Source organism: Tachysurus fulvidraco, chromosome 21 (assembly GCF_022655615.1).
Source record: "Tachysurus fulvidraco isolate hzauxx_2018 chromosome 21, HZAU_PFXX_2.0, whole genome shotgun sequence".
NCBI lineage: Eukaryota > Metazoa > Chordata > Actinopteri > Siluriformes > Bagridae > Tachysurus > Tachysurus fulvidraco.
Window position 1 is genome coordinate 17,565,799 of NC_062538.1, and position 25,371 is coordinate 17,591,169.

At 38.8% G+C, this 25,371-nt stretch overlaps 1 protein-coding gene across 4 annotated transcripts in view; it reads right to left on the reverse strand.

Moving 5' to 3' along the window:
- whrna (whirlin a) overlaps positions 1-25,371 on the reverse strand; it is a 92,304-nt gene that overhangs the window by 23,008 nt on the left and 43,925 nt on the right. For all 4 annotated transcript variants that reach the window (XM_047805987.1, XM_047805986.1, XM_047805988.1 and 1 more), the window contains 3 exons: positions 20,029-20,154; positions 9,871-10,079; positions 7,003-7,039 (listed from right to left, as the gene is read on the reverse strand). In XM_047805987.1, the coding sequence (XP_047661943.1) occupies positions 7,003-7,039; positions 9,871-10,079; positions 20,029-20,154 (372 nt within the window). The remainder of the gene's footprint in view (positions 1-7,002; positions 7,040-9,870; positions 10,080-20,028; positions 20,155-25,371) is intronic.

Below are 25,371 nucleotides of genomic sequence, written 5' to 3' on the forward strand. Positions count from 1 at the left end.
GTACATATATTTATCTGGACTTCCTTTGTTCATTCCCTTTTCTGGTAGATGATAAACGACATTTCGTTGCTATGTTCCTGTACTCGGCAACGACAATAAAGTTCTACCTGGCTGAAAATTTCTGTAATCAAAACATATATATATACACACACACTTCATTCTATAACTTCTCTATCCGTCTCTAAAGTATTTGCGCATTTGCTTATGGTGGGACATAGTAAGCAGCAAGTGAAAAGATGGTTCTCAAAGTTGATGTACTAGAAGCAAGAAAAATGGGCATGTTTAAGGATCTGAGTGACTAAAGGTCCAAATTGAGGTGGCTAGATGACTGGGTCAGAGCATCTTTAAAATGGCAGGTCTTATAGAAGCCTTTATTTTGGTCACATACAGTATACATTACAGCACAGTGAAATTCTTTCTTCCCATATCCCAACTTTGGACGTTGGGGTCAAAGTGCAGGGTCAGCTATGATACAGCATCCCTGAGGCAGAGAGCTTTTAAGAGCCTTGCTCAAGGGCCCAACTGCGCCAGCTTGGCCAGAGCCTTAACAAGCCAGAGCCTTAACTGCTTGAGCCACCACTGCCCACTGAACACCCTTGTGGGGTGTTCCCAGTTTGCAGGGGTAAGTATCTATCTCCGAGGTAGTAAATATTGAGTCCAGAGAAACAACTAAAGCGCCTGTGTAACCTTTCCCTTTTCACACTGTAGGTTTTGTTGTAACTTTGGGACTTAGTTGTGGAATCTGTACTGTATACAGCCATGTTGAGTACAATGTGGAGTTCATACATTTATCCATAGTAAATTCTCTCTAGGAAACTGTAATCTCCTTTATGTGCATTAACAAATAAAGGCCTGAACAGCATTCTATTCTAAGTGTTTGAATGCATTTGGCACACTAATGTATTTTCCAACGGTGTATAACGATTAAAAAATGAATATGTATTCACTTTCACTTTGCTGCATGCCTCATTAATGCCTGCAAACCAAGAATTTCTGTAAATAGATCTGTATTTCAGCACAACTGTGACTGTTACATGAGCACTGTTCCTAAATCAGAAAGACAGAATAAAAAATGAGCAACGGAAGGTGAATCTATCAAAAGCAATTTTTTTCACACAAGGACACGTCTGTATCATTTTTCCACACCTGATGAAAGGAAACAAAAAGGCTCCATGTATAAGTGTGTGACTCTCTTCAAAGGGGTGCAAGAAGATGCAATTTTCTGCAAATCGATGTTCCATTTTCTTTAAGAAACTTCTCTATACTGAAGGTTAAAGCTGTAGAAGGCTGGCAAAGAGCCTCAGTCCAGTTGAGCCACTCTCAAGACATGAAATTTCATAGTGCAATCCATAACGCTAAGTGTCTCACTCAGCAAAAAAAAAAAAAAAACAAGTTAGTTGGCTTTGTTCAGGAAAACTGGCACAAAGAAGTGGTTTATGATTAAGATTTATTTGAAGAATTGGGATCAAAGTCAAAGCAAGGACCTGGAGTCAGTGGACTCCAGTGGTTTGTATAATATGACCATTCTATCTGCAAAGAAATCAGGATAAGGTTAACGCATGATGAGGTTAATTTTGTTCATCAAATTTTGGCAATTTTTGCGATTTTTGGAAAATCTACAATTTTCAAATTTACAAAAACAAAACAAAACAATGTTTTCTTGTATAACAAACAATAAGAAATACAAAAATTAAAACACGGAAAAGTTAATTTCACTGTTTTGTCCTATCTTCAGTTTCCACCCACTCAGAACCAGTAATCGTAATTGTACTTCAATGAAAACACAGATCAGGTGTCAAAATCTCATTCAATTAAAAGTAGCTCAAAATGTACTCAAAAATGTAGTCAAAAATTTGCTGCAAATAAATGTACTTAAGTATCAAAAGGTAAAGGTATATATTCCTTATTGCTACTTATTCAATCTCTAGATGCTTACAATATTAGCTAAACATGTAGCAAGTATTTGACTTGCTGCCTACCATGTACCAGACATTAGGAAGAGAAGGCAGGCGAACTTATAAAACTTATACTTAAACTTATAAGAAAATAGAAGTTGATTTTAGCAAATTTAACCTTCATAGTTTTTATACTGATGAAATTTATGGGATGCTAATCTGAAATGACTGGATACTAAACTTGGTCTATTCAACTGTGTCTTTGGCTGGATGAGTGAAGAAAAGACTTTCTGAATTTAATCAATTAAACTGAATTTAATAGGATGATTAAATTTCAATATTTCATAGTATAATATATTAAAATGGTTTAGACAATCTCATCTCAGCTAATCTAGATTGAGATGATTTGGACATGTACAGAGAAAAGAGAGTGGTTATGTTGGTAAAAGGATGTTGAAGATGGAGCTGCCAGGTAAGAGGTCAAGAGGAAGGCCAGAGAGGAGATATATGGATGTGTTGAAAGAGGAAATGAAGTTAATTGGTGTGAGAGTAGAGGATGCCGATGATAGAGTTGAAACAGATGATTCGCTGTGGTGACCCCTAAGGGGAAAAGACAAAAGTAGAAGAAGATGACATAGTATAATATGTCAAAATAATACTAGAATAATAATACTAATGTAATAATAATACTAGAGCAGTGGTGGCTCAAGTGGTTATGGGTCTGGGTTGTTGATTGGAGCAGGGGTTTAGATTACGCGGGGGACTTTTAATAAAAAGTAAATTCGTCCCCCTCACTTTTTTAGTGGAGAGTTGTGTTCACCACATGTTGAGGTTTTAATGGAGCAATGTATATAAATGCAGAATGATTTAAAATTCAAAGAGACAATAAAGTTTAAGATAGTCTATACATGACGTTCACAACAATCAGTCACTCACTTGTCACGTCATCATAACGCGCCTGCAGTACTGTAGCTCGAGTCGCACCCGCGGTCCAGCATTCGGTTACGATGAGCTCAAAGCGGCAAAAAAAACGCTTCACTCCTTTTTTATAAAAATGGCAAGCAGTGTAAGTTGGCATATGGTATCCGAAATTGTGTTGCACAATGTTTAGAAACTCTGCCTGTTGCTCTTGTTGAATAATTAGCAAATTTTAATTTAAAGGATTATAAGGAAAAATAGCTGCTTTGACAAACGTTGTATAAACTCTTTTATAACGTCTTTTGTTTTAACAAGTGTGTTATCAAAACCCATTATAAGGACATCTTTGTACTTTATGCTCAAAAGGGTATACGTTACTACCTTAGAGTACCCATGTGTACCTTAATGTACAACTACAACTGTACTAAAGTACAACTGTCCTTTTAAGGGTACTGTCCCAGTGTTAAGCTGTTCTATTTCTTTCTTTCTTTCTGTTTTATAATCATATATAATCATAACGCATATAAAGCATGATTAAAAAAATCATGATTAAAAATAAAACCTGTCATTTACACAAGGGTTAACTGAAAAAAAAAAAAAAAAAAAAAAAAAAAAAAAAAAAACAGATAACACTAGACACCCCCCCCCACTTTTTAAATAACGGCTACGCCCCTGGATTGGAGGATTGAGGTTCAAGCCCCATCACTGCCACTCTGCTACTGTTGGGCCTTTGTGCAAGGCCCTTAACCTTCTCTGCTCCAGAGATTTGTAAAGAAAGAATTTCCCTGTTCTATAATGTAATGTACTACCATGGCATTTTATATATCCATAAAAAGCTTGTTTCCTGATATTTACAGTTACATAATTATCAAGTTTAAAGTCTCTATGTCAGGTACATGTCACTTGTATTTCAATTACAACACACTACTACTGTGTACACACACTTTAATGCTTTAATGTGTAATAAGCGGTCATGCAAATTCTCCTAAATCTTTAATCATATGAGTTTATGCTGAATTAAATTCATTGCATGCACTCGGGAGAGACAAAGTGTCTGACAGGGGCTTTGTAATGAAATTGCATAAAAGACGTTTTCCTTTTTTAAAGATTATGCCAATTATCTGTGCATGTTTTCCCCACAGCGGCTCACATTTGAGCACTGACCTGTAATTAATCAAATGGTACCAGCAAACACGTCTGCAATTACTCGAGCAAATTTTGCCATAAGGCTTTAATATGTGCCTATGGAAAATTAAACAGTTGTTTGTACACTTCTAAAGAGAGCACCAATCATCACTGTAATCAGACACTGAAATTATGGTATTAGATCCCCGGGGCTAAACTTCAAATAATTTACATAGGGGGTTAAGAGGTGATACTGGTGTCAATTGATTTATAAACTACACAGCGTTCACATCCTTTGCAAGGAAATGCAATACATCTGAGAGCCAAGCTGTTTTTTTTTTCTTACTCCATTCCTTGTTTACTTTCCCATTTATTAAATTCATGCAAAAAAACAACAACAAAAAAACCCCACACATTTAAGCACAAGCCTCACAACTCATCACTCAGAGTCGCTACTGGTTTAATCTGAAGTGCTGTTTTTCTCAAAAATCCCATGCTGTGGTCACATTGAGTTGCATTACCCTGTCCTGGCTGCTCCCTTTTTTCTCCATTTGTCTTCTCACAATTATTACTCTTTCATTTTTCTTTTCTTTTCTCTCCTTTAAAAGCCTGGAACATTCATGGGTTTTTTTTGGAACAGAATGTTATTCTTTTTTCCTATGAAGGTTCTTATTTATTTGAAGGCTGTCCATCACACTGGGGTACTTGTTAGTAGAAAGAAAGCAGAGAATTGAATTAAAGTACCGTACATGCTTTCTGCACTTTTTCGTTCAAACTGAACAGAACATATATCCATCTATTTTCTATACAAAGCTAATGAGATGAGATTTTTCTGCTGTATGATGTAAAAATGACCTGAAGCTCTGAAGAGTAAGAATGCCATTAGACTGAATATCAGCATGGCTGTAATTTGGATGCAGTCCAGTAACAGATCTTTGGGATCCAAACCCACAAGCAATGATAGATTCTGTGTGTTATACAAACTAACGGTCATACTGGAATGAAACATTGTGACCATGCTCTCTGATTTTACCTTGTACACCTTCACCACCATGTGTACCACTGATCATGACATCTTAAGCCAGGCATGTCAAATTCCTGTTTGGTGTCTTGAAACATCTGATTTAACCCAGGTAAATAATCAAATAATTCAAGTCAATAACGTAGTCCTAATGATAAATGAAGAAACATCACCAAAATAAAAGCCTGTGTAGGAAATTTTAAATAACAAAAATGACAGAAGTAGAGATAAACATCAATTTAAACGGAAGAAGTAGAAAACCAATTAGAAACAAAAGCTTCGAGCTTCTTTTGACCGCAGAAAGCGAGTGATTTTGAGGAAGTACAGGCAGCTAACCCCAGACAGATTTGCAAAAAAGGGAAGTTAGTCAGTGCACAGATAGTGGAAAGAGCCCAAAACCAGACATGAACTAATGGGGTCATTTTTTTGGCCAAAGGGAATAGAGAGGACACACATGAGACAAAGTAATAAAAATGAGAATAAAATTTAGCAGGTTAAGATGCATGTTAAAAGCATCACTTCCTTTACAACAACAGTGCACTGCTATAGAGTAGGATAAAGTATAATAAACACACGATAAAGTGTAAACTCATGAATACCAATTTCACTAGAGAATCTTAAAGAACAGGACCAGAATATAGATTTTATACAAGACACCTATAGCAGGCCTAATCACAAACCTATATCACAAACCCTGCTCATTCATGCAACTCCAAACAGTCAGTCATTCGGTAGGAGTGGAATGCATAAAATCGTGCAGATAAAGACAAAGAGCATCAGTTAATGTTCATTCATTCATTCGTTCATTTTCTACCGCTTATCCGAACTTCTCGGGGCACGGGGAGCCTGTGCCTATCTCAGGCGTTATCGGGCATTGAGGCAGGATACACCCTGGATGGGGTGCCAACCCATCGCAGGGCACACACTCTCATTCACTCACACAATCACACACTACAGACAATTTTCCAGAGATGCCAATCAACCTACCAGAGTGCATGTCTCTAGACGGGGGAGGAAACTGGAGTACCCGGAGGAAACCCCCGAGGCACGGGGAGAACATGCAAACTCCACACACACAAGGTGAAGGCGGGAATCAAGCCCCCAACCCTGGAGGTGTGAGGCGAACGTGATAACCACTAAGCCACCGTGCCCCCCGTTAATGTTCATATCAATCATTAATTATTTTTAATGTTAGATGTTTGTCAATCATCAGATAAACATCTAACATTAAAATCGGGGGAAATTTTGATTGTCTGTGGAATGGTTGTTAGGGCTAACAGCGCTGGATTGACAGGAAGGCTAAGACGAAGGCTCAAAACAACAACTCAAATTACAAGTCTTTACAACCACGGTACGCAGTAGAGCATCTCAGAACACACAAACCATTAGATGAGCCACGCAGAATTGAGACTGTTCTGTGTGCAAAAGCAGGCCACCGACCTAAATTGAAGGTTCTCAGACGGATCCATCCTAAACTCTAGCACCTAAAACTCACATGTCATTATATCACATGATAGATTTTCGATCACTCATCGATGTTCAGATTGTTCTGTCTATAACTCAACAGGCAATGCCTTGTCACTGTGACCCCATTCTCATTTTAATTATCTAGTCGTGAACATTTTCATACTGTCATTGTTTCAGTCATTAAAACACCACAAACAGACTGAAGCTAATCCATTATGAAGCCTGAGCACCTAATACATTTTACTGCGACTTCCTTTTCACTGACGCAATATCAATATGCTACTGTAGATTAGAAAAGCTCAACAGCAGATGGCCATTTTATGACTCAAAACAAACTTCTTTTTCTACATTAATGTATACACCAGATTTTTGGGAGTCATAATAATAACAAATCTATACTGTTCTATAAACAGCTGGACGCACAAATACTCAGAATTGCTTTACTGTGCTAATTGCAGCAAAGTAATTACAACCAAAGTACATGCCTTGGTTTGGTAGAACTGCTGTGAAAATTGGGGTGTTAACAAAAGAAACACAAGAGAACATTGTGCTCAGATGGAGAAACCCAGCACTCACCTTTCCTGAGGCTGAAGCCCCTTGATCCATAGAAAGACTACAAGAGAGAAAGAAATGACGAGAAATCAATAGTGTGGCGGGAAAGCACTCTGGCAGAATTCAAAACCAGTGGCTAACCAAAAGTAATAATAATAAAAAAAATAAATAAATAACCCTGTGTCAATATACCTATAATTACAAAGTTTCACAGAATGTTAATGCTGCACAATAATAACAACAAAAAGAAGCATAATGCATGTGGAAAAAGCCTTTATTTGTCACATATACAACACAGCACAGTGAAATTCTATTTTATTATAGCCATAACACCTCTATAGCTCTGGAGCAAAGAGGCTCGACAGTGCTAGGGATAGAATCCTTGACTTTCTGATCAGTAACTGTACTCTTGTAATTGCATTGCTATAATAGTATGACTAATAGAACTTATTTTCTATACCCTAAAGAATTCTTTCCACTATTTCATCTTACACCTAATACATACTATATCGGTGTCATCCATCATTAGAAACATTAGGCTTGATGTTAGTTTATTGTTTATTAAGACTGTATAACATCATTGTGTATTTACATATTTTAGACTAAAATTCTACAGTAAAATAAACATCCTGTGTTTGAATTTCAGTCAGGTGTTATACTACGTTGTGCCATTGGATTTAACTGCTGGATAAATGAATTGTTTTCTAGATTTTTGTTCAGCAGATTACAATACGTTAACAGTTGTAGGGTGTAAATGTAAGATATCTGTTTTGTAACTATTATAGACTATTATGAGCTATTGTGTAGTAACCTGTATGGAAGAGCGTCTGCTCCATTAAACTATACACCGTCTGCATGGTCGGTGATGACTAGAAATGAGAAATGATTGTTTGGAATGCATGGAGCTGAAGATCCTGGGTTAGTCTAGAGAATAAAAGAACAAACGAGAGAGCCTTACACACCTTCTCCAGCATTATAATGAGCCTTACTCTGCAGCGGGGATGAAACAGTAACAGTACGAACGCGGCTGGTCCTGTGGGATTGTGGCCTGTTCTGTGTAGGTGTACCTCACTCCATATGAGCCAAGAAATAAGCTAATAAACGGCCCTTTATAAAATGCCACCTTGCATTTTTCTCTTGCCTGCAAGTATAGCTAAACCTCCATCAGCCACGTTCCATTAAAGCTGACGGAAAACGTGTTTGCACTGGACACAAAGGGCAATTTACCCACCACCTCACTCTCTTTCCCACTCCATCTCACACAAACACACACACACACAAACACACACACACTTCTATTTATAGACCTAGAAAAGAACTCTAATATAAGTCACTACTGTTGACACACATCATTTAAAATACAACCTGGAAGAAGCCTAAGGAATAAAGGCATCGATCTGGTTTCCATGCTTAACTTCCTTCTTCAGTAAAGAGTACAGCTGTGACACCAGGAGCAGGCTGCAGCATTTTCACAACTCTTTTCAGCCACAGGGCTGCTCGGGGGCTATAAAGATGTAGCCAAATAGAAAACAAGAAGGTGAAATTGCTAGCACTAGGCCTACTCTTAAAATGGAGATTTAAACCCAACCTTAGAGCAGTTTCAGGACTCAAATTAAATCAGCATGTCTAAGCATAGAATTGGTAATTTATTAAGCACAAACACAACGCCTGAACACCCACAGGCTGTTTAGTCAGGCAGAGACATGAGTGAAAACAACACAAACTCTCAAACTTATCAGCCAAATAATGGGCGATTTCAGTGCCGCCAGTGAGCCTTCGAGAAAAATGGTTTATAAAATCATATACAATGTATTTTGCACATTAGCAGAGATCATCATGTTATTTCAGCCCTTAGGGATTTACTTGGGATAATGACTACTAATAGCTTCTTAGCGAGTAAACCACAAATTTTTTACAGCGTATTAATTTGAAATAAATTTATCGTCGGTTATAAAGTTCCCTCAGAAGGACATTGATGTCAAGGTAGCCATATAGCATACTGTATGTAGTGTATATGTAATAGTGCTTCAGCTTACTGTAGAACATTAATGATTCATTATCATCCTGCTACAGTATCTGGTTTCTCCCAGAAAGCCACTGGTTTCCTTTTTGAGTCTGATTCCTTTTAAGTTTTCTTTGTTGAATCAGAGATTCATTCCTTTGTTCATTAAGAATCTAGATATGAATTTAAAATAAGATTTCTGCAGAGCTGCATTGTGACGATGTGGTTGAGACAATAGTGCAATATTTTGTTCAATACACAATAATAAACATATTTCAAATGTCATATGATGTTTTTTTGATATAAGCACTTTGTATAAAAGAGTAAAAGATGAACCCTAACAGTACCATAAAGTACCAGTGCTACTACTGCAAACATTTCTACACGTCTGCTCCAACTGTTTTAATTTTGTTGATTGGTGTATTAGGGTTCAAGCCCCAGCACTGCTAAGCTGAAGCCCTTAAGCAAGGCCCTTATCCGTAAAATACTGTATATAAACCAATGGCATTCTAATATTCCATAAAGCCTAGGAATAATACTGGTTTAAAAGCCTAATTCTCTATTCACACACATTCAGACTAGTCGTACTGGTGGTACTGCCTCTTTAAAAAGAAGTCTGAGTACCGAACACACTAATGATTTATCAAGTGCTTAAATGAAGCTCCACATTATAGAGTGTACAGAGAGAGAGAGTGAAAGAGAGTGAGTGTGAGAGAGAGAGAGAGAGAGAGAGAGAAGGAGAGAGAGAAGGAGAGAGAGAGAGAGAGAGTGAAAGAGAGTGAGTGAGAGAGAGAGAGAGAGAGAGAGAGAGAGAGATAGGCTCTCCATTACATAAGTAACAGAGCATTAAAAATGTATAAAGCATTTACAATGCTTAATTTTTATCTCACCCTGCTACACTGCTGCTGGCCGAGCTGTCTGTGATCTGGGAACTGGCAATCCACTTGGTCTCTCCTACCACGGTGCGGGCGTGAGGCAGTCGTCCCACATCTTTCACGGTCATCATGAGGTGGCGTGAAGACTTGAGCATGCGCACTGCCTCGTCGTGAGGAATGCTCAGGAAGCTCCGCCCGTTCACCTCCAGAATCTGATCTCCCACCTGGGGAGCACCAGAGACAAAGAGTGAAGGTTTTGCCTCTCACCACATCATCTGTTACACAGCTGGATTTCCATCCAACCTCTGATTACATTGCACTTTGCCCAACTGTGCTGCAGATGAGGTGATGAAAGGTAATAGAAAGACAGAGGAATATGACTAGAACATAAAAGAACATGATAAATGACACACATAGATATATAAATGCACATAAAGCTTCTCTCCAATGTGTCCTCATGTGAGAACGCCTTCGTCTCACTTATCCCAGAACACCATCTCTTACTGAGTCAATATCCTCACAGTATTCACATGAATATGTTGCATTTTTTCATCTTCCTCTGTGTCTTACAATATTAGCTTTTTATCTGTTTGTAACTCTGCATCTCTCAGCTCTCTGAAAAACAAACAAGAAACTTGATTGTGCACTGTAGCTCGGTGACAATATTTGTAATGATATATGATTTAATCCATAGCATTCGTAGCATAATTTGCATAATGAAGTATAAAGATAGGACATTAATTGCCACTGTATCATCAAGCCTTTATTTCTGGCTATAAACATTGTGACTTAAAAGAGAAAACTTCTCAAATAAGAGATAATAAATATGCATTGTCTGAATGAGATAATTCCCTCTAGAATTTAGCCCTCTTGCTCTTTTGCTCTCTGGATCGATTCTTGCCCTGACCTTCTATAACCCCTAAAAAACCCGAGTATTTAAGCAGCCCTTCCAATGATAATGATATTAATGAATGTATAAGGTGTGCCATCTCATGTGTTCACTCAGGCTTGTTGATGGTGGAGTGGTAGCATGCCGGTGTTATCTTCTGGTTCTTCCTTTTAGTTATAATGTCATACCTAAGCCTGCTGGAGCCCCAATGTATAATATATACCCCTGAAACCATTATAGCATAAGAACAACTCTCTCTCTCTCTCTCTCTCTCTCTCTCTCTCTCTCTCTCTCTCTCTCTCTCTCTCTCCTACTATGTTGCTCATCTCACCTTTCTGATCTGCCTGATTCATCCTGATACTTCTTCTGCTTGAAGCTTTCCACACTATGAACTGATTTTTTTGCTGCCGCAAAAAATTTCACATGGATACATAAATTTAAATAAATAAATAAATAAATAAAACACATCAAGCCCAAGTTTCACCTTTGCTTTCATGGATAATCCCACCTGGATACTGTAGATTTGCTGCGTTTAAACTGCTGCTGTAATTATAAAAAGTTTTCTTTCCTCATACTTAAAATGCTTTGAATAAAACCTTCAGTCTGCATGTTCTATCCCAGATTTTTTTTTTTCTCTTTGACATTTCTACTGAAAAAAAAAAAAAAATCTGACAGCCTCAGAAGCACGGACTACAAGTGGGTGATTTACATAAGCTGAATGCTGTGTACAGGAAATCAACTCATGCATGCAATAAGCTGACTGTGAATACAAGAAACTTTCAAAGTAAATATTTACACAGTGTTTGGTGTGAAAACTAAAATTTGTCTAAACGTACCTTTTTTTTGTACTACTTGGTTTTATGCTTCATACCACTTCATACTGTATCATACTTATATAAAAACCACACTATATATACCCTTATTCAGTTATATGTACATATTACTACACCTTCTGTATAACCTCATACCCTTATTTATTACACTGCCACTTGTAAATAAGCCATCTATGCACTTCTGGTTAGATGCTAACTGCATTTCATTGGCTCTGTACATGTACCTTGCACAATGACAATAAAGTTGAATCTAATCTAATCTTATGTAATAATGCATTTGACAGCCTAAGTGAAAAAAAAAAAACGTAATCTCTGTTTTTCAGTCAATTTCTATACCCTAATTATTACGATGGGGGCCTTAAAGTGCTGGTCTAAAATGCATAACTGAAATACTGCTTCCCATTAATGGTACACGTGGCCCATATATCGGCTATGTGTTCAGCAGATGCCTGGATATAAATGTGACTATAAAAATCGTACACAAATGAGGACCCATGGGAAGTAAGATACACACAAAATGTGCAAAGCAATAAACATGCGAATGGATAAATAATGTAATTAGGTTTTAATGAACTAGCATTAAACTAACTTTCCAGGCTGTCCAGCTGTATTATATATTTATATATAAACCAGGACTACTTGTCACATGAACTGTGACCTAAACGGTCATTTGCCGTAAGTGTGACGTCCACTGACAACGTTCAGGCAGTCACATCAAGTCAAGTCAAGTCAAGTCACTTTTACTGTCACATCTGTCACATAAAGTCACATAAAGTTTGGCTAATGTATGGGTGAGACAGGAAACCTACATACATATACTGTATGTGATACATAGCAGGGTGGGGTGGGGTGGGATATGGTGTGGATGGGTGGGTGGGTCGGTTAGCGAGAGACATCTAGCATTTTAAAGTCTTATCTCTGAACATTTTGAAATTTTCATCCCATAAATTTTCATCTGTGATTGTGATATAAGAAATCAACTGAGTCTTCATATTCCTTTACTATAAGTTAGGAAAGTGTTCAGGGATCATTTTGAGGATCATGTTTTGTTTTACTAAAGAAAGAATATATTGTCATAGCGTGCAAAATGTCAAACATTTCTAAAATATGTTTCCACCAGGATGCAATCTGTGTAACACATTTCCTGTGTGGCCCATGGACTAAACATGAGTGAATCCTGGGACTTTAAATAGACTGACAGATGCACTACTGCAATTTCAGTATGCAGATCACAGTATTCGAGCTGAGCTTCGGTGTAATCTAATTTCTCATCAGAATGAATGAAACCATAAAAAGGCTCTTTTCTTTTTTTTGAACAACAGCTTTAGTAATATGAACATTGTGAATTATGAGCCTCTTCCATTAAAATGCTTTACAGTCGCACAGTGAAAAATGCCTTTGTGTATAAGCCATTCTCCATTTAAGAAAGTTATTGAACTTGATCTAAGCAGTGGTTTAATGTTAAAATCAGGCAGCCTTGCTTTATATAGCAAGGGTACATAATATATAATGTTAGAGGGTAATGGCAGGGTGTTTTGGAGACACAAGGTGAAGCTGCACTGATTTCTTAATTCCATTGTTTATTCATTCCTGAAAACACACTGACTGCCACAAACCATTTCAGCAGACATTCAAACCGCAGCCACTTGTGCCCACAGACATTCTGAGTACACTTGTCCAATCCCACAAACAGCCTGACACAACTGTCCAGTCCCACAGACAGCCTGATACACCTGTCCACTCCCACAGACAGCCTGATACACCTGTCCACTCCCACAGACAGCCTGACACACCTGTCCACTCCCACAGACATTCTGACACACTTGTCCACTCCCACAGACAGTCTGACACACCTGTCCACTCCCACAGACAGCCTGATACACCTGTCCACTCCCACAGACAGCCTGACACACCTGTCCACTCCCACAGACATTCTGACACACTTGTCCACTCCCACAGACAGTCTGACACACCTGTCCACTCCCACAGACAGTCTGACACACCTGTCCACTCCCACAGACAGTCTGACACACCTGTCCACTCCCACAGACAGTCTGACACACCTGTCCACTCCCACAGACAGTCTGACACACCTGTCCACTCCCACAGACAGTCTGACACACCTGTCCACTCCCACAGACAGTCTGACACACCTGTCCAATCCCACAGACAGTCTGACACACCTGTCCACTCCCACAGACAGTCTGACACACCTGTCCACTCCCACAGACAGTCTGATACACCTGTCCACTCCCACAGACAGCCTGACATACCTGTCCACTCCCACAGACATTCTGACATACCTGTCCACTCCCACAGACATTCTGACACACCTGTCCACTCCACAGACAGTCTGACACACCTGTCCACTCCCACAGACAGTCTGACACACCTGTCCACTCCACAAACATTCTGACACACCTGTCCACTCCCACAGACATTCTGACACACTTGTCCTCTCCCACAGACAGCCTGGCATACCTGTCCACTCCCACAGACATTCTGACACACCTGTCCACTCCACAGACATTCTGACACACCTGTCCACTCCACAGACATTCTGACACACCTGTCCACTCCACAGACATTCTGACACACCTGTCCACTCCACAGACATTCTGACACACCTGTCCACTCCCACAGACAGTCTGATACACCTGTCCACTCCCACAGACAGCCTGACATACCTGTCCACTCCCACAGACATTCTGACACACCTGTCCACTCCACAGACATTCTGACACACCTGTCCACTCCACAGACATTCTGACACACCTGTCCACTCCACAGACATTCTGACACACCACATTACAACATGCCTTTCCACTCCACACAAACACTTTGACATGCCTGTCTACTCCCACAGACATTCAGACAGCATCTGTCCACTACCACAGACATTCTGACACACCTATTCACTCTCACAGACATTCTGACAGCACCTGTCCTCCCCCACAGACATTCCTAGATCACCTGTCCACTCCAGCTCATGCTGAGAGCACATGTCAACTCCTACAGACTCTCTGACAGCATCTGTCTACTACCACAGACATTCTGACAGCATCTGTCCACTCCCACCAATACTGACATGTGTGTCCATTCCCACAGACATAATGACTGCACCAGTTGACTCCCACAGACACTCTGATTACACCTGTCCACTCTCACTGTCACTCCCAGTGCAACCACCTGATCCCATAGACACCCTGACAGTACATCGATTCCTATAGCCACTCTGAGAGTACATGCCTGATCCCATAGGCCCTCTGACCGAGCCCATTCAACATGAACATGTACAGATGTTGACAAAACATTTGCAAACCACTGTGGTATAAAAGGAAAACAAACCGTTTTGGATGAGGTGTTAAAGAAAAGTGTGTCTGACTAACATTCTGCCCTGGTGTGCATTATGCTTTTCGACTGTGTACGAGATACAACGTGCATCCAAACATCAATGATCCAAGAGAGCTCCCACTGTGTGACCTCATTATTACATCTCATTAACAGTCTATGGGAGGCATTAGCTATTAAGACCTCTGGCATTTTACAACCAAACATTTCTTATCTTTTCCTCCAGATACAAGGACTGAAAATAAAAGAAGAGGACAGGTAACGCTTTGCAACAAACACCGGTGTGGCCAGTGGAGAACAATGGTCATAATCTTTATTGAGGAGATTAAATCCATCCATCACAGCCATCCCAGATGAGTATAATGGAGACAGCGGCAGGTTCTTTTAACAACATTTGTACATCATCATCATCGCCTTCAGCTTCATCTCTGATTCAGGTGCAGTGAAAATAATCAGCTTGACAGATTCCTATTTGCTCGGCATACAAAACACAACAGGTGCTATTTCTGGGTTAGGCCAGAAACGTTTATTGGTTAAATGTCTGTTATATTATAGATGTAGATAGATGTAGGCTTAGATTTTTGTCCTTTTCTGAATCAAATGTTATTGAAAATATTCCTTTATCTAATTCGATATGTTGCGTAAAGTCGCCTGTATATACCACTCTCTATAGGGCTGTGAAAGCCTTTCTGTCTATTCTGCTGATAGAAATGCGTGTGTAAGACTTGCCTGCTTCTGCTGCACCGATGCCATCACTCAAAATGTCAAGTGTCCTGGATCAGGAGTTTGCTTGCTCATTTCCAGATCTGTCATGGCCAGGGTTCATGCTGTCCAAGCTTCACCCTTTCCTCTATTTATCCCTTATCCATCATTTCTCCATCTCAAGGCTTAGCTGTAGAACCACATCCAAAAGCACCAGAGCTAATTCTAATACTACAAGGCATGCATATAAGACCATTATTCCTGCTTTCAGCTATTAGGTACCAAAGGGCTTGTGTGATGGATTCCTTGTTGTTGTGAATGAAGATTATGCAAAAAAAAAAAATTGTATGTATGTATAATAAATTACAGAAGCAACCAGATTCCAGAGCGTTATCTCCCGTTGATTCATTTTGTTTTACCTACCAGAGCGGATTAAATACACCAGTGATTTTTCCTGGCTGCAGAGCAACCTACCTGAGCCAAAATCTACGTATTTAAATCTAGATGATGTAAAATCATTATTCTGTATGTCATTATCAAAAAATGTAAGCCAAAAACAAGCAAGGCACAAAGCAGCAGGGTGACTGTATTACTGTATGAGCAAACAGGCTGTGGTACTAAAACAAAAAAACAAACCAAAAGCGATTCCCCAGAATCAGTTATGGGCTCATCACAGGTTTGTTTTTATACAAATTCCTTTTCCAAACTGTTGACTAATTAATGCAATTTAGTACATCACATCTGCTATTTGTGATATGGATGTATAAAGCCAGCGTACCGCTCCTAACGTCCTCAGTAATGTTTGGCTTAATTATGCCTTTTTAATATAATAAATTATGAGCAGCCTAGATGATGATTCATTTTGTTTAAAACTAACTTTTTACCTATAAAGAATTATTATAATTACTTTTTTATTACTATTTTATTTTTTATTTTTATTTTTTATCTTGGCTTTTTTCAAATGATTTATCTCTCTATATATAGAGAGAGAATAGTGTGTCTGATCAGTATAATACAATACAGTATGCCGTTCTCAGACACTGTAAAAATGTGAAAATATGGAGAAAATTGACAATTGAAAATGTTTAGACAGAGGACAATTTATGAGATATTTTGGCCCCTTAGCAATAATTAATTTCATGAATGTTGTTTAAATCTGTACAATAATACACTGAATATTTATTACAGCTATTGAACTTTCCTCCTATTTCCCATGATGTACATTCGACTTGTCATCGTACAAATGTAATCGATTCCTGAGTGATGGTCGCTGCTTCTTCGTACGCTCATGTGAATAAAAACATGTGCCGATTATATAAAAACTCAGTGAGTTTAATTTTCTAGCAGTCTTGTGAGCTGTGATGTGTCGTTTGTGGTTTTCAAACAATACAAGGTACTCTACCATAAGCAAAACCTCGACAGCTCTTGTCATTCGTCTCTCTCTCTCTCTCTCTCTCTCTCTCTCTCTCTCAGTCCCAATCCCTCTTTCTCTCTGTCTTCAATCTCTCTCTCTTTCTCTCTCACTAGACTTTAAATGGATTCATTCCAGGATCACAAATACAACACACAGCCTGATCTTCTGATCGTTTAAATCTAAACGTCTGGCTCCAAGAAAGAAAAAAACATTATTCCTCCACAAGCTTGAAATTTCCATGAACCTACGTAATGATGAGATTCATCTCAAATCAAAGCACCAAATTTAGAAGCAATGTGCTGTGAAAATGGAATAAAGGCAGGTTGTCTGAGTAAATTATAGAGCATTGTTACTCAGAGGCAGTGCACACACTCATGGCATGACACATATACCAAAAAAGAACAGGAGAGAATGTTTAAATGATGCAATGCACAATGGACAGAGTCTCTACATCGGTATTAATGGTATAAGTTCCGATATCTGGAGCCACTTGCTTTTTTATACATATCTTTAAAATGTATTCTATGCCACTGCATATAAACATGCACGACGGACATAATCCTGATCAATTCGTATGTCTGTCAAAACACCTGCTGATTCTCCGGCTCTGTCACATCATCATCATCAAAACAGAGGAGCGCGCTTACACACTGCTTAAATGGCTTAATGAACATTAAAATCAGCGGAACAGAAGTGAGTGAGTCAATAAGCAATGATTTTCTTATTGATGTTAGCGGGAACAGGGAGAAATGGAGTGAATTTTTAGAAGAAGCCAAAAGATATAGATTTTTAGATAGAAGCCAATTTATTTGTCACATATTCATTACAGGATGGTGAAATTCTTTCTTCACATATCTCAACTTTAGAGGTTGGGGTCAAAGCGCATGGTCAGGTGTGATACATCACGCCTGGAGCAGAGAAGATTAAGAACCTTGCTCAAGGGCCCAACAGGTTCAGCTTTAAACCCTGAGCCAATACTGTACCAAGGCATCCAAAGATTGCGCCAGCTTCAGTTGTGTTTGGCGTCATGAAGATTTCAGACCTTTAGTGAAAAGAGGCCAACAGTGTGAGGATCCTGAGGCATTGAGTGTTGAACCAGTTCCTGTTGGATTCGGGCATTCAAAGAGGAGATGCCAACTCCGTGTTGTCTTTGAGGACAACAACCTCCTAATCAATACGCAACTGTCGGTCTGTACATGACTGTAGAAAGGACATTATTTATAATAACACTCTCTGGTGTTTATAACAGTTTATCATTACACCCTCTAGTGTCACTCAAATGAGGATGAGGTTCCTTTTTGAGTCTGGTTTCTCTCAAGGTTCCTTCCTACAGTATTCCATCTAAGGGAGTGGCTTGTTCATTAGGAATAAACACAAACACATTTAAATATAAGTCTAATATTAATCTTTAACTTTTTTATAATTATTAATCTTTGTATAATATTAAACATTCTGTAATATATTTCTTATGATCAGTAAAGCTTCTTTGAGACAATGTCCATTGTTAACTGTGCTATACAAATATAATTAATCGACATTGTCTCAAAGCTTCTTTGAGACAATGTCCATTGTTAAATGCGCTATACCAGGGGTCGGCAACCTTAAACACTCAAAGAGCCATTTGGACCCGTTTCCCACAGAAAAAAAAAACACAGGGAGCCACAAAACCCATTTGACATCTAAAATTAAGAGAACACTGTATATATAATTTTTTACCTTTATGGAAAGTATAGAAAAAACTGTAGTGTGTTGCATTTATGAAATCAATGAAACGAAATTTTATTTCTGCAGGCAAACAAAAATATTTTGAACAGTTTGAACTAACCTTAAGTAAAAAGACGCTGGGTTGAAGGTTACTTTCAAATAAAATGTTCAATGTCTAATTGAGTCCTCTTCCGCTCTCAAGTTTTGAAGACAGGCAAGCGTGACATCTCCAACCCCCCCGCAACCCCAATTTTTTTCATTGGTTGTTGGGTTAAATCTTTCCCAGATATTGCTATTTTCTGATTGGCTATTGTGTAGCCTCTTTTTTGATTGGCTGATAAGTGTCAGGCTCGACTAATAACTTCAGGGGAGACGCGCTTCTGTAGACCGCGGGTTCCCGACCCCTGCGCTATACAAATATAATTGAACTGAATAAATGTAGAAGTACCTTTAAGTGACATTGGTGTGAAATGTTGAATTGTGGTTTTTCAATTTTGGGACAAAGAGTTTCTAAAATGATTGAGATTCAGTTCAGAGAAATCTGTGTATGTATGTATAAAAAGCCAGACAATGTGTTTTCCCAGGCTGCCCCTGTTCCACACACGCACATTATTTCTACACAGCAGGTTCTTCAGTCTGTTGAAGAGAATGGCAAGGACTTATCAACATTTTCAGTACAACTGCAACTCATCTTTCAGGAAGCAGAGGACTCGAAGAATTACAAATTGCCACTTTGAAAACAAATGGAGATGGCAAATGAATCTAAAAACCAGTCGGTCCCAAAAATGAGTGTAAATGTGACATGAAGTTGCATATTGCCAGGTTGAATTCTGAATCATCCTGCAGAGTGTGTGAGGGGCTCACAAGGACATTGAGGATGACTGATGCGAGCGTGACACCAGCTAGACACCTGTTTAGGTCCACACACACACACAAGCTGCAGAAACAGCCTGTAACCATACAACGTGTTAGCTTTATCACAGAGGCCTGACAGAGATGCACACGTCAACGTAAGATTGCATCAAACAGAGAAGAGAAATGGCAAGGCTGGAAGTTAGGGAGAGAGAAAATGAAAGCTTGGATGACGGTGGGAGGCAGCGACAGAAATGAGAGATACTGAGAATGTACAGTGAGATATAATGCTGAGAGACATCAGAAACATGAAACGGTTATAACAGTGAAGCTGTGCAGTTGAGAACTAGTATGGAAGTCAGTGCGGGATCGAGAGAGTGAAGAATTTTTTTTTAATGGTGTGGAGGGAGGATTCGGTGAGGCTTTACCTTCAGCCCTCCACACTCTGCTGCAGAACCTCTGTCAACTCCGGTGATGTAGATCCCCAGAGCGTATTCGGCTCCACCACGGATCATCAGACCCAGAGAACGACCATCATCCAGCACCAGATTCACCTGGGACAGAAAAGAGACACAAACATTACATATATTCCTGAGAATGATTTCAAATACATCTATTATATGTGTATGTGAGGTTTGAACACAAACACACACGCACACGCACACACACACACACACACGTCTCTAATTTATCTTTTAGTAAATTCAAAGATAGAAGACTGTCAGGCTTCATTTATGTCAAAGTTAACTGTATGAAGGTAGAGAACGGATGCCTTAAAAGAGCTTAGATCACTTTTCTAGTGAATAATCTGAGATGTGAGAGAAAATCTGATTGTACAGTATATTTATCACTGCATAACCTGGCTGATCGAGAATGAAATGGTTCTTCTTATGGTAGCTGCTCCTCAATTATCACCTCATCCAGATGATTCGTAAAGGTAAGTAAAGCCTGTTTTTACAGACCGCCTTTACTGTAGAGGTTAATCTTCTGAAATTTTCTTACTACTGTAATAAAAAAGTCGACTCTGGTTGCGGTTTAATGGCCAACTTCCAGCCTGTGTTCTTTACCAGTTCGGCCTTTGTTAGTACAGCATTGTTGAGTACACATTTCAACAAAAAGTAGCTAAAGTTCAGAAAGAAGTTTTTTTTTACAAATCCTTACCTACGTGAAAATGTGTCTAGTGTTAAAAACATGCATTGGCAAAAATGAGCCTGTTTACGTTTAAAAGTGTTTGGCACAAGACAACATTAATAATGGATTATGAGGCACTTAGAATCTTTACTGATGATAACAGAGGCATATTGCTGTTGATCATGATAACTCAGGATTTACGCAGTAGTTTATGTAGTAGTTTTCTAGTAGCATAGCTAGGCTCTAATCATTTACACTTCCTTTTGTCTGTTTGCCGTAGCGCTTATTCTAAACAGGGTCATAGGAAGCCTGGAGTCTATCCCAGAGGATTTGATGCACAAGACAGTGGACACACTAAACCGGGTTCCAACCAAACACTTTCACAAACACACACTCACACTCACACACACTACAGACAATTTAGAGATGGTTGTCAGCATACAAAGCATGACTTTTAAATGGGGGAGAAAACCAGGAAGAAACCTCTAAAAACACACAAGAACATACAAACACACATCTCACACACACAGTATGAAAAGGACAAAAACATACACAACAGAATATATTTCACAACATCAATTTTTAGAAGGCAAATAAATCTGGATCAATAAATGGCAAATAAATCTGGATCAATCTTTGTGTAATGGTTCAATACTGATGAAATCATCAAAACTGCATTTTTTTTTATTTTATTACAGAACTATATCATGCAGCGGACCCCGGTTTGTCAATGTATTGTGATACTCAGTAAACTGATTGTACTACGATCAGAATGCCAAGACAAAATATCTAGTGTGCTTAGCATCACTGGATTGGATGTTTAAATTATTAATAAAAATTCATTTCATGATTTGTTTACTGTATGACAGGCTTTGTTGCAAATGCATATCAAACTAAAAGAAAAATGAAAAACAAAAAGCCTCCTGGTATTATGCACCCGAGAAAAAATTGCAGCTTTCCACCTATTAATATTTCTCATCCACCTGACATTCTATTCGAAGGTACTATCTTTATTTTCACTTTTAAATCTTACCACATTGTATGAAGTTGACTTTACTTTGTACCGTACTGTATCTGTATGCACAATAAAACATTCTGATATATGAATAGTTTAATATGTTATTGCCAGCCATGTTATGTGAGCTGATGTTTGATAAACTCTTTGCCAACATGCAGAACAGACTCTTGACTTACACTTGACCTGCAGTCAAGAGCCCAAACATTACAGTTATTACTGAAGTACTTTCCAAAAGTCTTGCTGTTTAGTCAGCCAACATTCGGAATACAAAAATAACTCACGAGTCCGGCAGTGCTTTACTAAATCAGACAAGGTCAGACGTTATTAGGACTGCTTTAAAAAAAAAAAGGTGGGAAAATGTAGAAAAACTCTCAGTATTCAGTGAATAGTCGAATGTGGTTGAATCACTTGCGCTGACAAATAGCGAGTCCTATAAATAGTGACAGACAAACAGTTACATGTTTATCCAGTCTAGCTGTGTCTACTCTCTTCGAGGGCTGTATTAGGGTTGTGGAAACTGTGTAGTTAGGAATTAAAAACAATGCTGCAGAAATCATTTAGGCTTAAAATTGACTTGATAATTAAGCAAACAGCAGTGGCGGTTCTAGAATTTTTCTGTAACAGGGGCCATTAAGGGGCCACATGTTACTGTACATTCAGGGGCCAAGTACAGGGTACATTCAAGCACAAAAAGTAATTTATTCAGTACGGTGCAAATACATTTCGGCAGTCATTCCTTTTTCAAATGTTCGAGTGCCGCCAATTGTTTGGGGGTGGAATTGCATCTGTGACCGTTGTGAAAAATTTTCCGGTTGTTCTCTCGTCGATGATTGATGGAACGGGGGCCAATCAGATTTCAGCAGGGGACAAGGCCCCTGTGGCCCCGCCTCTAGAACCGCCCCTGAACAACAGTAAAAAGCACCTGGATTTAAAACATCAACATGATGTTTTTTTGTTCGTATGTGTGTGTGTGTCTGTGTGTGTGTGTGTGTGTGTGTTGCCAAGTACTATCATCTTGTATACCAATTTGATATTAGTGTAGTAATGTACAAATCCAGTATTTTCTTTACAGCTTTAAAGCACAATATTTTAGACTGAAATACATGTGATACACAGAATACACAGGTATTAGATAATGTAATACACAGAATATTCAATAGAATACAATGTCATTTGAGGGCAGTATATAGTACTACAATATACTGCTGAATACTTGTACACCTGCTCACTGATGCAGTTACACAATTAGTCAATCTTGTGGCAGCAGCATAATACATAAATGCATGCGAATAGAGGTCAAGAGCTTCAGGCAACGTTCACATCAAACAACAGAATGGGGTGGGGGACATGTTCACAATGACAATGAGTATTTCAGTATTTTAGAAACTCTCCTCAAATTTTCATGCAAAACATAATCTCTAGGGTTTATACTGAAACCCCAACAACAAACAAACAAACAAACAAAAAAACATCTTGTTCTACAGATGTACAGATGTGTTCTACATCTTATTCTACAGATGTTCTATGAATAGAAATGAAGAATGACCCATGTGGTTCGAGTGGACTGGTATGATCAGACATGAGGGTGAAGGTAATTTAGCTAACTGCTCTTTACAAACGCGTTAAGCAGAAAAGCATCTCAGAAAGCACTGGAACTGTAAAGCTGAAGATTGGCTGTTTATTTATTTATTTATTTATTTATTTTTACAAAAATCAAAAGAGATGCCATGAGTGTACAAAGAGCTCAGAAGAGAGATCTTTTAATTCACTGGGTAGAGACAATACTCCAGTTTTACATGGCATGTTAATTATTACAATGAAACTAGGAACTGTCTTTGTGAAGTGAGCTGTAAGTGTAGCAGATGACGGCTTAGTATGAAGGACTGTATTATTAGTTTGAGAACTCAAACTAGCGAGATAAAGCAGGAAAAAAGAGCACACAAGCATGACAATTTCATGACCTTGATTTAGTCGCAAGCTCTCTATTTTATATTCTGATACCCCAAGTCCACTGTTTGTTGTTTTCAATTCATTGGATTTCTCATTAATATGCCATTGAACATTGCTGGAAAATGGTGGATGAGAAAAGCACTCCTTGCTCTCTTGCCCGGCTCTGGCTGTTATGAGATTTTTTTTCTCCTCATAAATGCCACTGTAATTGCCCTACCAGTGTCCCTCGTGATGTCAGAGCAACACACAACCACTAACATCACACGTGAACCGAATACAGAACCAACCAAAAAATGTCTGCACTGGAATTGCTGAACACGTCATAATTATATATATTATATTATATAATTATAAGCATTTTTCAGAGTGAACTTTTCCTAGAATTCTAAGTATAGTCTTCAATATTAAGCGAAAGACAACTCGCCGAGACCTGTAACCCATTGCCGTCGAGCGTATTTGGACTTTAAGCAAGACCACTAGCACTCTAGTAAAGGTTAGCGCAAGTCATCCCTGAAAGGTCAATTTGGCATATTGTGTGCATTGTGTCCTTATTTATAATGCCATACATTTAAAAAACAAACATTTATATAGTCTTTTCCATAAGGGCTCTTCGTATTTACTTGAACTCTTGATTCATACCGGAAAAGTTCTCACAATTAACTTATAAAATGCTCTGCAAACAGGATGATCAATCAGTCTGTGGAAAGAGAGTGCGAGTGGAGTCGGAACGCTACGACAGACTCTTTTCCTCTGCTCTAATGCACCCACAGTCTCCGAGGCTGTTTGGAAGATTACCAACTGTCGAAAGATTTACAGCCTCACTCACAAGTCGTAAAACTCCCCCTAAAATAATATTTAGCAGATTCTGACTCCCTAATGGAGAGTGAGAGAAAAAAAAAAACAGGGTGAAGCAATAAACTTCAGAAAGTCAGATTTAGGAGTCAGAGTTTTTTTTTCATCGAAAGCCAAGTTCGGTCGCAAACAATCGAGATTTCCAGGTTTGGAAGCGTCTATGAATTTAAATAAAATACAACAACATAGCCAGGTCCACCATTTTAAGGTTTGAGAGTATGTGAGTGTAGTGTAGTGATATTATCAGGTGTGGAGTCGGTAAATGCCTGCTGGCAGAGGCAGCTGTGAAAACTGACCAGTTGCTAGCCGATTCCACAGTAATAAGCGGTAAATTTTTAAACAGAATCCTTCTTGAAATTGGTTGTTTAACATCCACATAGTGAAAAAAAATACTTTTCATTTTTCATTCTTCTTAATTTTTCATCCTTATCACTGTTTTTTTTTTTTTTTATCTTAACACCGCTTAAGCAAAAGTGTTGTTTTTGACCATTTTCTGGGGAATTTCTCTGTGTTTCTCAGTGCAAATGAACCAGTCATCTCTCACTCACTCACTCATTTTCTACCGCTTATCCGAACTTCTCGGGTCACGGGGAGCCTGTGCCGATCTCAGGCGTCATCGGGCATTAAGGCAGGATACACTCTGGACGGAGTGCCAACCCATCGCAGGACACACACACACTCTCATTCACTCACACACTCACACACTACGGACAATTTTCCAGAGATGCCAATCAACCTACCATGCATGTCTTTGGACCGGGGGAGGAAACCGGAGTACTTGGAGGAAACCCCCGAGTCACGGGGAGAACATGCAAACTCC